Consider the following 16,587-nt stretch of genomic DNA (forward strand, 5'->3'; position numbering starts at 1 on the left):
AGAGGGATTCCTGAGCAAGGGCTGATGGTTAGGGAATGCTCGTTATGCCTTGGATATTTTCTGTTTCAAGGCTGGCCCTGGACCATTTGAATTAATGAAAAAAATCTGCCTCTGCATAGCTGCAGAGTAATTTTCCCTGAATACTGAGTAGTCATAATTAGAAAGGTTGCCACTTCAGATCTTCAGGTATCTGAAGAAGTGTGCATGCACACGAAAGCTCATACCAAGAACAAACTTAGTTGGTCTCTAAGGTGCCACTGGATATATTTTTTAAAAAAATTATATATTTCTACTACGTCAGACCAACACGGATACCTACCTGAATCCACATCTGCATAAATAGGTTTGGGGTGGGGAGATGTACTCCTCACCCCAGTAAAATGCCTCAAGTAATTTGCATTTCACGTGTACTAAAGCCATTATTTCGCCTTTCATCCGCTGGGCTCTGACAACATTTTCTGGGATACGCGGCCAAATTCAATCCCGGAACTACATGTCGCTACATCAGGGTGCTGCAGCCTGTTTTCCTGGTTACACAAGTTGGTTCACATACCTCCTATACGGCAGTGAGAAACGAGAACTATAGCGCCTGCGCAGTGCAAGCCCGTAAGATAAACAAAAAGCGCATGCGCTTAGGGAGCCTGAGTGATAGGACAATAATGGCTCATCGGCTGGCGGCGGCGGCTTTATCGCCCCCTTTGGCCGCCTTGTGGAGAGGCCACAGCCGTGGACTTGCGAAGTTGGTACCGGTCCGGCAGGTGAGGAAAAGGCGGGTGCTGTTTTGTGTGTTGCACTGTCGTAAATACAACGGCGCCCTCCCTCTGTTCCCCAGAATGGTCTGAGTTAGGAATGGTGGTCGCTGGTTATGTCATCGCCGCGCGCCAGCGCTTCCATGACAGGATAGGCCATATTCAGTGGGCGTGGTCAGAACGCGCCTCATGTAACCCGGGCTCTGGATTGGCAGAGAAGGAGAAGCGTGATTTGTATAGTGACATTAGAGTTGCGGATTGGCTAGAGATGTGTGCAACTGCTTTGGATAGCAGTCAGTGGGCTACACTGCAGGGTTGCTGTAAAGCTGCTCAGCAAAGTAGGGTTGATTTCTGAGCGCACAGGATCCTGAGGTTAGCCGTGCGCTTCTGCGTGCGCAATATGCTGATGTTTAAGTATGGACCACGCACCCTTGCTGAGCTCCCCACTGTTCAGCAATAGCAGGCCACATAGCACGGAGAATATCTTATGCCTGTTAATACATGCCCCTATCTCAACCGTAGCTGTCTTCCTTCTTCGACATGGGAATAATTATCCTTTAATGCCCCTGAACTATGGGGATCACATCACAAAGCCTTCCCTATAGGACTAGCACAAGCCACTCTCAGCTTCACCCTAGGCTGCACACTGGCAGAGAAGGGCATTAAACTGACCCTCCCATGGGCCATGTTAAGTTCTTTTCCTGGGATAATGCTAGTTTTCAGCTTCTGGTTTTAGAACTCCTGGTGCACAAACTATTCTGCATACAGAGCAGATACTTGGTTTTGAGGCCTTTCTGGCCACTGTGTTGCATATTTGTACCTTTGACCTTGCTCAGAAGAAAGGGGGAGGGACCCTTGCTGGCCCTCAGGAAACCAATGCCGCCCTTTGCTCTTTTCAGTGGTGTGAGAGAGTCCATCCAGGATGTGGCATGTCCTTCCATCACTGGCTGTGCTCCAAGCCTGAAGGTATGTGACTCCAGCAGAAAAGGGCTGGCGCTTCTTGTTTGCGGCTGTGTTGAGAAGAAGAATGTCCTGAGATTTTTTTCTGCTTAATTGTAGAGCATGTTATTTGCATATAGTAGGTCCCAACTTCCATTTCTGGTACATCCCTTTAAAATAATCTCAGGCAGCAAGGCTGGCAAAAACATTTGTTGGTGCCCTTGAAGCCTGCTGTCAATCATGATAGACAGCCTCAGCCGTCATCACTGAAGCTTTTCTTCAGGCAGCTTTATACTTACTGACCTACCAGCCTCCTATCAAGCTTTAAGTGTATTGTGTGGGCATAGAAGGTTGATATTGAGGCACTTCTGGTCATTTCAGCGTTAGGGAAGTAGAGCATTGTGGCAGCGGTGGGGACCTTGTCGTGTAATATAGAGGCTGGAAAGAACAAGACTGAAGCTGTCAACAGTAAGATCTGTTTTTGTCCTGCAGGCTTTGAGAAGAAAGATGAAAAGAGTAAGGGTCCAGCAGAGGCAGCCCCTGATAATAAAGGTAAGCACCTTCTTTTCCATGGCTCGGTTATAGAGCATCTGCTCTTCACACAGAAAATCCCAGGTTTGATTCCTGGCATTATTCTCCATGTAGGGTGGGAGACACACTCTGCACAAAACCAGAGTGCCACTGTCTAGTGGTGCAAACAATTGTGATTGAGATGGACCTTCAGTGGTCTGTCTCAGTACAAGGCAGATTCCTTTGTTCCTATGTTCTTCCCCCTCATTTACCTCCCTAAAGTTGTTGAATGCCTCCCATTCCAAAAACTGGTCCATATCTCATAACTCTCCCCAACCTGTTCTGCTCCCCCTCTACAATGCAGCCAGGAGCCTTTTAAAGCCTAACGTATAAGCATTTCTATTTTCTCTCTCCTTCCTAGAGCCTGTTGGCTCCAAAAATCCCAGTCTTTCCAAAAATACCTGGGGAAGCAGTGGTGGAGAAGGCAAGAGAGGACGGAAAGATGAGGATTTGGGGTGGTGGAATCACATGCAGAAGGTGTGTGACCATTTTCTCTGTTGCATTTATGTCACTGAAATGTCCTATTAGCCACCTAAAGCTGCTGGAATCGGGGATGGCTAAAGCAGAAACAAAAATGACACGATGATAGCAGCCATATTAATTACCTACTTTTTGCCCCCAGGGAGAGTTCCCTTGGGATAATAAGGACTCCCGGTACCTGATTGTCATGGGAGCTGGCATCCTCACAGGGTTCTTCTACCTCTACTACCGAGATCCAGGCAGAGAAATCAGCTGGAAGCACTTTGTGCATTACTACCTGGCCAAAGGACTGGTGAGGCGATATGTGGCAGGCCATCTTCTTGCTGGGGGTGGAGGGCAGCTCATGTATGTATTCTTCCCTATTCTATTCTAGCAGTAAAGTGTAGGCACTTGGAGTAGGCATTAGGAGCAGGAGAGTGAATGCTAGGAGTTCTCTGTGGCCACAACATACCATTTTGTACTCAACTGAAGCTCCACCCAGAAGGGTTCACTCTCACTCTTTCTGGTCCTGTCCACACCATAGATTTAAAGCACTCTTATACCACTTTAACAGTCACAGCTCCCCCCCCAAAAAAATATGGTGTAGATGTGACCTCTCCTTCCTTCCTTCCTTCCTTCCTTCCTTCCTTCCTTCCTTCCTTCCTTCCTTCCTTCCTTCCTTCCTCTTAAGGTGGATCGACTGGAAGTGGTGAACAAGCAGTTTGTCCGGGTGTTCCCAATCCCTGGCACCACCTCAGAGGTAAATAATTCCAGGGGACAGAGGGATGAGGTGGAGAAAGACAGGGGATGCCCACAATCACTGCTACAGTCTGCCACAGTTAGACCTCTGGAAGAAAAGCTGTGTGTGTGTACGGCACAGCAGTCTGGTGGCAAGGGAGTTGGGTCCACAGAGGTCCCTTTCACACCCGAAGCAAGAGAAGGCTCTGTTTATGCCAGGGGATGTGAAAAATCAACACCTGTCCTTGGTTGCCACAGAAGCACATCTGGTTCAATATTGGCAGTGTGGATACCTTTGAACGAAACCTAGAGGCTGCTCAGCTGGAGCTGGGGATCAGCAGTGCCCAACAAGTGTCTGTGGTCTACAGCACCGAGAGTGATGGGTGAGTGACAGGCCCCAGATCAGAAGCAGCTGTGCTAAAACTGCCCAGGTGCCACCTGCTGTAGCTCACGGGCCTTCTGACCTTCTCCTCTTTCAGCTCCTTTCTCCTGAGCATGGTGCCTAGCCTTCTGCTGTTGGGCTTCCTGCTGTTCACTCTGAGACGTGGACCAATGGGAAGTGGGCGAGGAGGGCGAGGAGGCGGGATCTTCAGTGTTGCAGAGACGACAGCAAAAGTCCTGAAGGACAACATTGAAGTGCAGTTCAAGGATGTGGCCGGCTGCGAAGAGGCCAAGCTGGAGATCATGGAGTTTGTGAATTTCCTGAAGAATCCGAAGCAGTACCAAGATCTCGGGGCCAAGATTCCAAAGGTGCCCACTTTTGATTTGTAGCCGATTCATCAGGTTACACAGACAAGTCCAGATGGCCAGTGCCTTTGGAGGAGAGGTGAAGGCAGCAGTTGGCTGTCCAAGACCACCATAAATGAAGCCCATCAGAATAGTGTCAGCTTGGAGGGCTGTAAGTGAATCTTCCTGAAACGAGGGACCTCTGAGCCCCAGCAATGTTGTGCCATCCCAGGCTTTGAGGTGCTGCTGATGTGGGTTAGCTGACCAGTTAAGGGAGGGACTGCTTGTCATTGGGCCGTATTGCTGCCCCACCTTCCCTCGTGTTGGCCAGCCTCTTCTCTCTTCCAGGGAGCGATGCTCACGGGGCCCCCGGGCACAGGCAAAACCCTCTTGGCCAAAGCTACTGCAGGAGAAGCCAACGTCCCTTTCATCACTGTGAACGGCTCTGAGTTCCTGGAAATGTTTGTCGGAGTTGGGCCTGCAAGGGTGAGATTCTCGCAAAACGTTCTGCATTGGCAAGCTTCTTAAACAGAAAGGGTGGTTATCCAAAATCAGGAACTCACCTTGTAACTATACCTCCTGGGAGATAATAGAAAGGAGTCTAGGAGACTTCAGCTTTGCCCATTTGATGCTCCAAACAGATGCTCAGTGTTTGGGCAGGTGCCTGAGCAGGGGAGTCTCTGGTTTCTTGCACCTGCTTGCATATCTCCCTCAGATGCTCAGCTGAGGCTGCCCTTTCTCCTCCAAAAGGGGCGGGAATCTTTCACCTTGAGTCCCATCATCAGCACCCTGCCCCAGCTGCTCACCAAACCAGACTGCTTTCTTCCCAATGGGCGGCTCAACTCTGTGGGGAAACCTCTTTGTTTCAGGTTCGGGATATGTTTGCCTTGGCACGGAAGAATGCCCCTTGCATCCTCTTCATTGATGAGATTGATGCCGTCGGGAGGAAGCGGGGCCACGGGAACTTTGGGGGCCAGAGCGAGCAGGAGAACACACTCAACCAGCTGCTGGTAGAGATGGATGGTGAGATGGAGCAGAGGCATCTTGAGGAGGGAAGGAGCTGGCATGCTCTTGTCTCGCTGGAGAAACAAGCAATCTGAAGTTCTTGCCCCTGTTCCTTAGCATTAACAGAGGTTTCCAGACCTTTAACATGGTTCCTGCCTGGGATAGCTTGGCTGTTCCCAGCTGTGCCCCCTGCTCCTTTTGCCCCACCACCATCTTTAAGATCAAGTGAGAGCACCCCTCATACACAGCCCTCCCCTCAACTTGGTGCCCCAACCAAATGTGGCTGGACTCTGAACACACACCTTCCCCATCCAGTGGTTAGAGGTGATGAGACCACCTGGAGGGTACCAGCCCTGGGACAAGGCTGCTTTAACGTGTCCAATTATTGTATGGTTGGGGATAAGGGAGAGTTTGTGTTAGCAGAATGGAAGGGGCATTAAATTGGGTTCTAAACTGGATCTTTTTAGTCTACTTTTAAACCATTCTGAAGGTGGGCTTAACTAGTGACCTAGTTTCATAACTACAGAAGGTTACATTCTGAATTTTGTTGCAAAGCACTGTATTTCAATCCGAATATGTTAGCTCCCCTCCCCTCCACTAGAAGGCTTGGAAGATGTTTGGGGAATGTGTTCTGTGCACAAAATTGCAAGAGGCATCCCCCCCGGGAGCTGATCTCCTCTCATTTCCTGTGCAGGCTTCAACAGCAGCACAAACGTCGTAGTGCTTGCAGGCACAAACCGACCCGATGTCTTGGACCCGGCGCTGACGAGACCTGGGCGCTTTGATCGGCAGATTTATATTGGTAACAGATGCCATGTCTAGTCTTAGTTGTGCTCACCGCTTTTGCCTGTCTCCCTGCCTGCTACTGGAAGGTTGCCCCTGGAAGGTTGCTCAGAAGGGAATGTAACCCATGGTTTGAAAAGGGTTGCCTATCACTGCCTTAGATAGCCCCAGCTCTTCAATGAAACAACATCCTCCTGTTGCTCAATCAGCAGGACCTACTGGGAGGTACCCAGAGTCTTGATGAGCTTCAGAGAGACTTTTCCTGCCTTGACTTTTCCTGACCTGACGTGACCTGCTTGGAAGAGGCTCTAAGGAGCAGAGGGGATTTCTTTCTGCCCCTTGCTTTTCTCTCTCATTCTGATCGTTATGAGATATTTTGGAGTCAGGAGAGGTTTCCTGGGGTATTAAAGCGGCGATCTCTCAAGAATTGGGAAATTTCAAACAGATTAAAATTATTTGACTTTTAGAAAACATCTGAAGGCACCCCTGTTCAGGAAAATTTTAAATGGTTGATGTTTTATTGTGTTTTTAATGTTTTGTTGGGAGCTGCCCAGAGTAGCTGGGGCAACCCATTCAGATGGCCAGCATATAAATTTATTTTGGCCTCAGTCCAGTATACCTGAAGGAGCGTCTCCACCCCCATTGTTCTACCCGGACACTAAGGTCCAGCACCAAGGGCCTTCTGGCGGTTCCCTCACTGCGAGAAGCCAAGTTACAGGGAACTAGGCAGAGGGCCTTCTCGGTGGTGGCGCCCTCCCTGTGGAACGCCCTTCCACCAGATGTCAAAGAGAACAACAACTACCAGACTTTCAGAAGACATCTGAAGACAGCCCTGTTTAGGGAGGCTTTTAATGTTTGATGTATCATAGTATTTTAATAGCCTTTTGGAAGCCGCCCAGAGTGGCTGGGGAAGCCCAGCCAGATGGGCGGAGTATAAATGATAAATTATTATTATTATTATTATTATTATTATTATTATTATTATTATTATTATTATTATTTTTTTATTAAATTATTATGGAGCATGACCAGCCTCTTTCAACTCCTCATTTCTGAGGACTGTGTCTTTAACTCTCTTTCCCCAACCAGGTCCACCGGACATCAAAGGCAGAGCATCCATCTTCAAAGTCCACCTCCGGCCTCTCAAACTGGATGCAGATATCAACAGAGATACTCTGGCTCGGAAGATGGCAGCCCGGACCCCAGGATTCACAGGTGAGATGTGGGCAGAATGCCAGCATGTGGACGGGGGAGAGCAGGAGCGCTATTGGTCAGAGGGGGCACCTGAGCGGGAACCTGTAGGGCAGCCTACCTCAACCTGGCGCCCTCCAGATGTTTTGGACTATAACTCCCATAAGCCCAGCACATGGCAGAGGCTGTTGTGGGGCTTGGCATGACTTCCTTGTTTGACTCATTTGGCTGTGTTGTTTCTTTGGAAGCAGAGGTTGCAACAGAAAGGCAGGAGCAGGAGCCCCAGTTCTGACACAGTCAGGTGCTATTTGTTACTTTGTGGGCCTCTGCCATCTTGTCAGAGGAGCCTTCCTGCCCCACTCTGCTGCTTGGCCTGGGGTCTAAGTGGAACTGGGTAGCCTGAGGTGAATGGTCCTTCCCCACAGAACAGTCTCTGGCAGCTGTGGAGGAGCACATCTGCTTTGGAAAAGAGCTTGCAGAGTCTGCGGCAACAAGCTTCAGTGAGAAAGAAAAAGGCACAGGGATACGGACACCCCCACCCCTCCTTGAGTTAAAACAGAAAAGGGCATTGCCCTGCCACACTGGATTAGGAATGCCAAGGAAAGAGTTGTTCCTTCCCCCTGCTTTTCATGATTTGTTCTCATGAGAGTCAGTGTGGTATAATTGTTATCGAGTGTCAGACTAGAACCTGGGAGACCAGGGTTCGTATCCCCCACTCAGCCAGGAATCTTACTGGACGACATTGGGCCAGCCCCCACCTCACCCCTCACAAGGTTCTTGTGAGACCATAATGGGAAGGGGAAAGCCATAAACACCCCCTTGAGCTTCTTGAAGGACAAGGTGGTGTTTAAATATAGGAAACAGAATAATAATAAATAAATGTTTTGCCAGCTCTGAAGGTGCTTGAAGGAGCTTTCAGGCTGATCTGGACTATCTCTTCCTTGGAATAAATTTCAAAAGACCTTCTTAAAGCTCTGCCAAACAGAAGGTTGCTGAAGACGCCAAGTTCCCTTTTCCTTTAGCTGTTGCACTAACACCTCTCTCTCTTTTTCCAGGTGCCGATATCTCCAACGTTTGCAATGAGGCTGCCCTCATTGCCGCACGACACGCCAGTCCCACTGTGAACGAGAAGCACTTTGAACAGGCCATTGAGAGAGTCATTGGGGGTGAGGGTCCCTGACTGCTCACCATGCCAGCTCTGAGTACCAGTTGCTGGGGAACAGGAGCACAGGGAAAGCTGTTCCTGTAGACTTCTGCCGCCGTGGGAAGCAGGATGCTGGTTTAGTTGGGCTTGTGGCCTGATAAGGAGATGTCTTGGCAGGCTGTCAGATCCTGAGCATTTATTTCCAAGCAAATCTTGCCAGTTTCAATGGGGCAAGTCAGGGTGCGATTGCACTGGCAGCTTCCTGCTGATTTACTGGTGGATATGCCACTGAACGTGGCCTCTTCTGTTCTTCCCAGGCCTTTCACACATTGCTTTTTAGGCTTCCCAGACCTGTCTGGTCACTGTGGGGAATGGGGTGCTGAATTAGATGCCCCTTTGGCCTGACCCAGCTTCCCAGTGACCTATGGCCATCGCTAGACCTCCAAGTACTTGCCTATCCCCCTCTTGATGTCATCTCAGCTGGCGACTGTCATCACATCTTGCAGAAGTGATTTCCAAACATTCTTCTTGGGCAGGGGTCAGCAAATTTTTTTAGACGTGGGCCGGTCCACTGTCCCTCAGACCTTGTGGCAGGCCGGAGAAGCAGCACTGGGGGGGGGGCGGAGCTGGAAGAAGAGGCGAGGGGGGCAAGTAGTCCGCCCCAGCCCCAGCTGCTGCACTTAGCTGCTGCCACTGCCGCCTCCGCTGCTGCTGCTTCTTGTGGATAGGCAGAGCGAGCTTGTCTGCTTCGCTCTCTGGCCCACAGGAGCACCAGGGCGGTGGCAGTGGCATCGGAGGGAAGATGAGTGGCGCGAAAGGGCTAGCTCCAGAGATGGGCTGCTTAAAATGGTGCTCAGCCAGCTCAGCCCAGCCCCCTTCCTCCTCTAGGCAGGGCAGGGAGAAGCCAGGAGAAGGGAGGGAGGAGGTGCTGCCGTGGCATGTGTGAGGGAGGAGGGGGGAATGTAATGGCATGGGGGGAAATGGCGCAGCCCGAATGAACAGAATCCCCACGCCGATCCATAGACAGTCCATGGGCTGGATCCTGAAGGCAATTGGGCCTGATCCGGCCTGCGGACCTTAGTTTGCCGACCCCTGTTCTTGGGTTTGTGTGCCTCTGCAACAAGAGCCTCAGCTACTGCCTTTTGCTCCTCAGAAGAGCAGAGCTGAGCAGAGCAGAGCCCTGCTGAGATTTGTGTGGGTAGAGAAGAAGCATTTGCAGTTCCCCAGTAATTTTAACAACCCAAAGAGAAGTGGTCCCCAGAGGGACCCGGCCTTGAGCAGTCCTCTGCAGTTGCAGATACTTTTCTGTGGAAACTGTTAGTGAAAGGAAACTGAGAAGCAGGACCGGGAGAAAGCTTCCCTAAGGGAAGCGGAGGCTTAGCGGCTTCTGTGCTGCAGTTGGAGCATTGCTCTGCCTCTTGTGGGTGAACCAGCTGACCATATTGCCTTACAGCTTCTGGTTGCAGAATGTTCCTATAGCAGAGTTAAAGAAGCGAGTCTTTGATCTTCTCTGTGGAGGCAAGAATTTAGCATTAACAGCTTGCAATTAGAGCTCTCGTATTTTCCATCATGAACAGCAGGTTTTGTGTGGATTCTCCAGTGGGTTGGTATCTGCTGGGAGTGTGTGGTGAGTGAAGAGCTTTCTCATTGCTTTTGACAAACACTGCACTTTCCTTCTTCTCCCCCACCCCCCTTCTTCCCTCTTTCTCCAGGGCTTGAGAAGAAGACCCAGGTCCTGCAGCCAAATGAGAAGACCGTAGTGGCTTACCATGAAGCTGGGCACGCTGTGGTGGGCTGGTTCTTAAAGCACGCTGACCCTTTGCTCAAGGTGCATCTCCCCCAGCCAGTGGAAGCTCTCCTAATATAAACACAAAGCAGGTTGTGGAGCGGGTAAAGCCAGCTGAGCTCCAGTTCTTTTCCCGAAGGGCCAGGTAGCTCAGTGAAGGTCCCCATTTGGTTCAGAAGGCTCAACAGGGTTGTTCTGTCCCAGGTGGTGGTCTCAGTCAGATGAGGTTCCAGCCCCAGAATGAGGTTCCAGGCAAAAGTTCAGGTTCCAGCAAGCCAAGCAAATTTAGGTGAAGTCCGCTTTTTGGTTAAGTAAAAAAGCAAGGCAAAGTCCAGCACCTGGAAAGGTAAAGTCCCAAGTAGCACTGGGAGATTCATACAAGCTAGAGATTCATACAAGCAAGCTACATTATTGCTTCAGCTGCAAACTGTCCCGGTTGGAGGCCTGAGCAGGGCTTCAGCACAGTCCAGGTGGCTAGCTATGCCTCTGCTGGGAGCAGCCTCCGTTCCTTAAAGGGGCCTTGCCTGTAGGCTCCAATGGAATAGGAGAGACGGGGGCTTCTGGCAGGAGTCCTCTGACCAAGAGAGTGGCAGTGTGACTTCCTCAGGTGGTAGTGAGATGGGCTGCTGGGCACAGAGGTGCTTCCAGGAGACCAGGGTCAGTTGTGGCTGATGTTGAGGTCACTTCTTCATGGCCTCATCCCGCTAACCTGGAGGGTCTGCCGTTCCCTTGAGCCTCCCTAGTTCTGGCTCCAGGTGCTAATTGCCTCCTGGCAGATCTAAACTGAATGAGGAAACAGGATCTGGGTGTTCCTTGCAGGATAGCACCCCAGGATGCTCCTGTTAAGCTAGGAGCATTTTAATGCAGGATAGGTCCTTGACTTCACTTGCATTGTCGCTGGATCAGGGGCCGAGTCCAGAGGCAAAGGAAGGAAGGATGGTGTAGAAAAATCCCCCTATATGGCAATGCTGATTCGGAGCAGGATAGCAGCAAGGGGGCATACAGGGAAAGGGCTGCCTGTTAGTGTAGGCAATACTGAGCTAGATGGACCCATAGTCTGACTCAGTATAAAGCAACTTATTACAGCTGGGTTGGACTCAAAACAGAGATCTCCCCCCCCCCACCCGAAGTGCCCAGCTGAGTCAGACCCTCCCTTTGCCATTCCCAGCAGGGGAGAATTGCTCTCTACTTCCAGAAATAGTTGTGTGTGTAACAGACTGCTGTACTTGCAGATGATAGCTGATGAGAGCAATTGGCGTTCCTTGTTTTGGAAATCACTCTATGTAATTTAGGTCCCTTCAATACAATCCCCCCCCCCCCCGCATGCAAATCTTTGCCCTTCAAGGGAACTGCAGCAACCTTTGGGTGATGCAGTAAATGTCTAACTGACTCTGCATGGGTTGTGGGGAGGTGAGTGAGTGTCTTCCGCTCCCTGCTGCTCCACTTTCCTGTTGACTCGAAGCTGGACTGGGCTCTGCCTTGCTGACCTTGGCTCTGCATGTTTCTGGCAGGTCTCCATCATCCCCCGGGGCAAGGGCCTGGGCTATGCGCAGTACCTGCCCCAGGAGCAGTTTCTCTACACCCGGGAGCAGCTCTTCGACCGCATGTGCATGATGCTGGGGGGCCGCGTTGCTGAGCAGCTCTTCTTTGGCCGCATCACAACCGGTGCCCAGGATGACCTCCGGAAGGTGACGCAGAGCGCCTATGCCCAGGTAATGCCCCATCAAGACATGCCCTGCGCTGCTGGATGCCCTGGGTATGAGGACGTAATGAGAGCCCTTTATCTGATGCAGCAGCTTTGTTAGAGATGCCCTGTTTAGAAGCCAAGGGTAGTTGATAAGTGGAAAGCTCATTCAAAGTGTTGACTTCTTACTTCAGAAACAGAGCTTAGTTCTTTTGCAAAGGCACTGGAACTGCTTACCTGCTCCCCACATCAGTCATACAGGTGTGCAAGGAAGAGCTCTATGCACATGCACACACACACATCCACATGCGACTTAAAAAGAGTCCTGCTGAAGGAGCCAGCGGAGACCCACCTGGTCTAGCATTTTGTTCTTGCAGTGGCCAACCAGATTCCTCTGTGAACTCTGCAAGGAGGACCTGAGTGCTATAGCACTTACGATTCCTAGCAACAGGTACTCAGAGGAATACTTCCTCCAATAGTTGTAGTGGAACATAGCCATCTTGGCTGGTAGCCTTATTTTTATCCTCCAGGAATCTCTCCAATCCTCTCAAGGGCAGACTTGAGAGTGGAAGGAAAGAATGAGAGGGAAAGAAATGTCGGAGAGCCAGTCTTCTGGTCAGAGCAGGGGGGAGGTTTATCACTTGCTAAATTTGTGCCCTGCCTTTCCCCACCAAATTGTAGGATCCAGGGATAATTGTCTGACTCTGCGTTCACAGCTTTGCATGCACCCAGGCTGGTGCCAGCTGCCTTGTCTGGGCTCTGCTTCACTCTGGACCTTTCTAACGTCTAATTTTGCAGAAAGCAAGCTTCTGTCTCCCAAGACCTGGGAATGTGAAACTCTTGGGAAATTGGGGCAGCTCAAGATGGATGCCCTGGGGCAAGAGAAATAACCCGGCACCCCATTGTCTCTGCCACTCCCCGCCCCCGCTGCCCCCGGTCCTGCTGCTGGCTCAGGAGTGTTGCTCTCTTTCCAGGTGGTGCAGTTTGGCATGAGTGACAAGCTGGGTCAGGTCTCCTTTGACCTTCCGCGGCAGGGTGATCTGATGCCCGAGAAGCCTTACAGCGAAGCCACCGCTGAGCTGATTGACGAAGAGGTGCGTGCCTTGATCAACACGGCCTATGAGAAGACCCTGGAGCTGCTGACACAGTGCCGTGGCCACGTGGAGAAGGTACGGAGCCAGGGCAGAAGCTCCCTGCTGACTTGTCCTGCACTTCAAACTGGGTCTGCTTGCAGCCCACAGCCCACGTGCCACCCCTATTTCAAAGACGCTGAAATGGGACACATTTGCAGGTTAAATGGAGGCAGCACAGCAGGGACCATTAGAAGCAATGAAGGACATGGAAACTACTCTTGAGGGGAACAGTTTAATTTTGCTGCAGGAAGGAATGCACAATGGGAGTTGTAGCTTCTCTCCTTAATTTGCATTATGTTTCTTAATGGGCTTCTACAGTGTTGCATGATCTCCATAGCCATATATTCATTGGGTGATATTCAGCTAAGTTCTACACAGAATAGACCCATTGGAACGAATGAACATGACTATGTTAGGGCCATTAGTTTTGGTGGGTCTGCTCATGACTAAAACTTAGTTGACTACCATCCATTGTCCTAAGACAAATAGCGGAAGTTGCTGATCCGGATCAGGGCTGGCATTAGCACCCAGCCTCCTTGGGCACCTGCAGGGCTCCGTGCCCAGCAGGGCTTAACACTGACACGTTGCTCCTCATAAAAGATTCTGCCATGGCACTCCAGGTAGCTGTACCATCTTAATTTCCCACAATGCCTACATCAGGGGCGGTGTTGTTGGTCACATGGCTGGTAGCTCCAGAGGAGTCCAGTGACCTGTTCACTTTTTATTTTGACCCTTGCAGGTAGGAAAGCGTCTCCTAGAGAAGGAAGTCCTGGAGAAGGCAGACATGGTGGAGCTGTTGGGGCCCAGGCCCTTTGCAGAGAAATCCACCTACGAGGAGTTTGTTGAGGGGACCGGGAGCTTGGAAGAAGACACCTCCCTCCCCAAGGGCTTGAAGAACTGGAATCTCGAGCAGGAGGAGGAGAGAGCCCAGGAGAAGGCCTCTTAGGGAAAGCAGGGCCAGCCTGAAAAGAAACGCATGGCACATTGTCCATTGATCAAGCACCAAGGCCTGTTTCTTTGGCTGGGGGCAGCATTGCCGAGAGACCAGCTGAGCCTCACTTTGCCATGGAATCATGGAACACTGTCAGGCTCCCCTTCCACCAAAGGACCAGCAACAATGTTCAAGGACCACTGTCTGCAGCAAGCAACCTTCTTCAGTTCTCCCCCTCCAACGAAGGACATGAACTGGGATGGTTGCTTGGAGCAGAGAAAAGCAGGTGCCCTCTCCTGAGCTGATCACAAACAGCCTCTGTGCCTCCAGTAAACTCATCGACCATCTGACACACACAGACCCAGCAGTCTGGGAAGGTGAGAGCAGGCGAGGAGTATCCTTTCCAGGAGACCGCTCTTCTCAAGGGACCAAGGGCTGCCTTATTATGCTCAGTGCCTTCACTCCAGCTTCCCCCCTGCTTTCCCTTCCCTTCCCCTCCCCTGCCAGCCTGCCTTGCAAATGGGCAAGAGTGAACAGCAGAAGGCCATGCAGAAGAATTTCTGTGAATCTTGAGAACCCCGTGGACTTATCTAAGGGTGGAAGTGAATAGGTCTGAATAGGAACATGGTGCTAGTTTAAATGGTGCTACTTGAATCCTTAGCTTCTAGTTCCGTTGGCATAAGGGACCCCAGAGGATTCTGGGGGCAGGAGCCCCAAGAAAATCCAAAAGGGCCACTCCAGACCATGGCTGTCCTGTGTGCAACATCAGCTGCTTTCCCATTGCCTGCAGAGTAACCTCCTTTACACAGTGCCTGTTATTTCTCACCACCAAATGCCTTCCCTGCAGAGGAGGCTTTGTCTTGAGGGCAGCAGTGCAGGAACTCCCTCCTGGTGGTTTAGGCAGTTTATACTTCAGTCTCACCCGAGTCCCGGCAAAGGAGCAGCTCAGGGCACCTTTGGGCCCTTTACTTCCTGCTGCTTTTGCCTTGGAAATGTCACCTATGGTGGGCAACCAGTGGACTTCCATGCAAGACATCTTAGTGGCTTCGGGGCTCTATCTCCTAGATCAGTGTTGGAGCAGTCAGGGCAGGAGGATATGCAGCCCAACACACCCCACCACCACTTCCAACACTCCTTTCTTGGCACAAGGAAAAAATTTGCCAAAAAGCTTAGAATTCGTACCTGTGAGGGTTTTGATGTGGGTGTGTTGTGTCAACTCTATTGTAGCCGCTGCCTTTGGAACCACTTCATCCAGCCTTCCGCCAGATGCCAAATCAACCTGGCATTTGCCCATGTATTGCCTACTGGGCAGAAGTCATCCAGAACCCCCTGCCCCACGTTGGCAAAGCCTCCCATGTAAAACCTGTGTGTCAGCCTTGCTCTTCCGTCTCCACTCCACCCCCACTGCTAGCTGCTTCTGCTGTTTACTCACTTGAATGCTGGTCATTCCAAAGCATTTGACCGACCGGCTTCTGAAAAAGTGACTCAGCAGAAACAACGCTGACTAGCTCAGCAAAACTGCTGGCTTTACTGAAAGTCATATTTGCTACAATCAAAGACCAAAATAAGTTTGGGCACCACCTTCTTCCAGGAGTCCAGCATAGGAGCCGTCTTCTGCATGATGAGTTGCTTTTTTCTTTCCCTGTCCTTGAGAACCTTTGCAGGGAGTTGCATTTTCACATGAAAGGTGCCCCACATCTACCATATAGGTATAGGTCAGACTTATGTGTCCTTTTTGCCCAGTAATGCTGCATACCCCAGCCTTTCCCACCAGGGGTCCTCCAGATGTTTCAGAACGGGCTGATGGGAGCTGTAGTAATTGTAATGGTTTTGTCTGTTTTTATAGTCTTTTCTGTTGTTAAAACCTGACCTGGGACCTTAGGGTTGAACCAGCGGGCCACAAATCTTATAAATAAAACAGCTCAGAGCATCTGAAGAGGACCAGGTTGGGGAAGGCCAGCCTGCCCTGACTGTTGCAACTCTCCAGGGCCTTGAGCAGAGATCATATGGATTGTGGGCACCTCTGAGACGCCTCTTGGTTTGCACTCACTTCAGTAGGTTTCCCCTTCTTCTCCTCTTCAGCTTTTTGCGCACATCCCATAAATTTAGCCCTGTATAGAAGGAGAGACAGTGTGCTGCTGAAGTGTGTGCAAGCGTAACCTACTTTAAAAATGAAACACTCAAGCGCTAGCCAGCCCCCAAAAGACAACCAGGTTTCTAAAGAAGAGGAAACCTGTATCTTTTGTAAACAAAGACAGATGTGCAAACCTTGGTAAGCAGATCTGCAGGGAGGGCAACAAGGAGCAATAGATAAAGTACCAAGAACATTACAGATAGCAGTGGTGTGATGTGTCAGTGTGGACACTACTGAATATATATCTCAGGTAAAATGGGAGGTATATGGAGGCTGAAGGAGGTGTGTAGGATTAGCAGGTTGTGACAAAGCCACTGATGAGGGGGAACAAATCGGGTTGGGCAGAAGTCATCCCCAGTTGAGCCTCAGTGTTATCAGTAGAGAGCAAGAAAACACAGTTTGCAAAAAGCAGATTTTGTGGGCTCTGTAGCTGCTGGCTGGAAACTTACAGCACCCCACCCCCACCTCACTTCCATTGTGCTGTGGATTCTGACTTCAGCAGCCTTTCCTTCCATGCAAGGACTAGGGAAGGAATCTATTGGACTTGGGAATGCAAGTGTATTTATTTGATAAACAGCCTGTTTTCTTCTGCATGTGGGTTTGTTTGTTTCCTTG

General features: G+C 50.6%; 1 protein-coding gene across 4 annotated transcripts; it reads left to right on the forward strand.

Moving 5' to 3' along the window:
• Positions 1-598: 598 nt before the first annotated feature.
• LOC310711554 (mitochondrial inner membrane m-AAA protease component AFG3L1-like) lies at positions 599-16,565 on the forward strand. 4 transcript variants are annotated; one of them, XR_014528539.1, is made up of 18 exons: positions 610-758; positions 1,649-1,715; positions 2,181-2,240; positions 2,620-2,735; positions 2,881-3,030; positions 3,409-3,477; positions 3,714-3,838; positions 3,935-4,205; positions 4,530-4,667; positions 5,051-5,204; positions 5,881-5,988; positions 7,059-7,184; positions 8,216-8,326; positions 10,017-10,132; positions 11,602-11,802; positions 12,749-12,943; positions 13,647-14,753; positions 15,066-16,565. XR_014528539.1 is itself a non-coding variant. In XM_083513623.1 (17 exons), exons 1-17 carry the CDS (start codon positions 627-629, stop codon positions 13,851-13,853), a joined length of 2,346 nt encoding a protein of 781 aa, XP_083369749.1. In that variant the 5' UTR covers positions 599-626; the 3' UTR covers positions 13,854-16,565. The 4 variants fall into 4 exon arrangements, 2 of the variants coding, with proteins under 2 accessions (XP_083369749.1, XP_083369748.1); XM_083513623.1 differs by having other exon boundaries at positions 599-758; positions 13,647-16,565; XR_014528540.1 differs by lacking the exon at positions 11,602-11,802.
• Positions 16,566-16,587: the final 22 nt, after the last annotated feature.

The sequence above is a fragment of the Podarcis liolepis genome, assembly GCF_965112155.1.
Source record: "Podarcis liolepis genome assembly, chromosome: 7".
Taxonomy (NCBI): domain Eukaryota; kingdom Metazoa; phylum Chordata; class Lepidosauria; order Squamata; family Lacertidae; genus Podarcis; species Podarcis liolepis.

Bases quoted from the DNA above. Each gene is read 5' to 3' on its own strand.
- LOC310711554 (XM_083513623.1), top strand. From the start codon at position 627: ATGCGCTTAGGGAGCCTGAGTGATAGGACAATAATGGCTCATCGGCTG. The intron at 2,241-2,619 runs GTAAGCACCTTC...TCTCCTTCCTAG, and splicing joins GGCAGCCCCTGATAATAAAG to AGCCTGTTGGCTCCAAAAAT. The intron at 8,327-10,016 runs GTGAGGGTCCCT...CTCTTTCTCCAG, and splicing joins CATTGAGAGAGTCATTGGGG to GGCTTGAGAAGAAGACCCAG.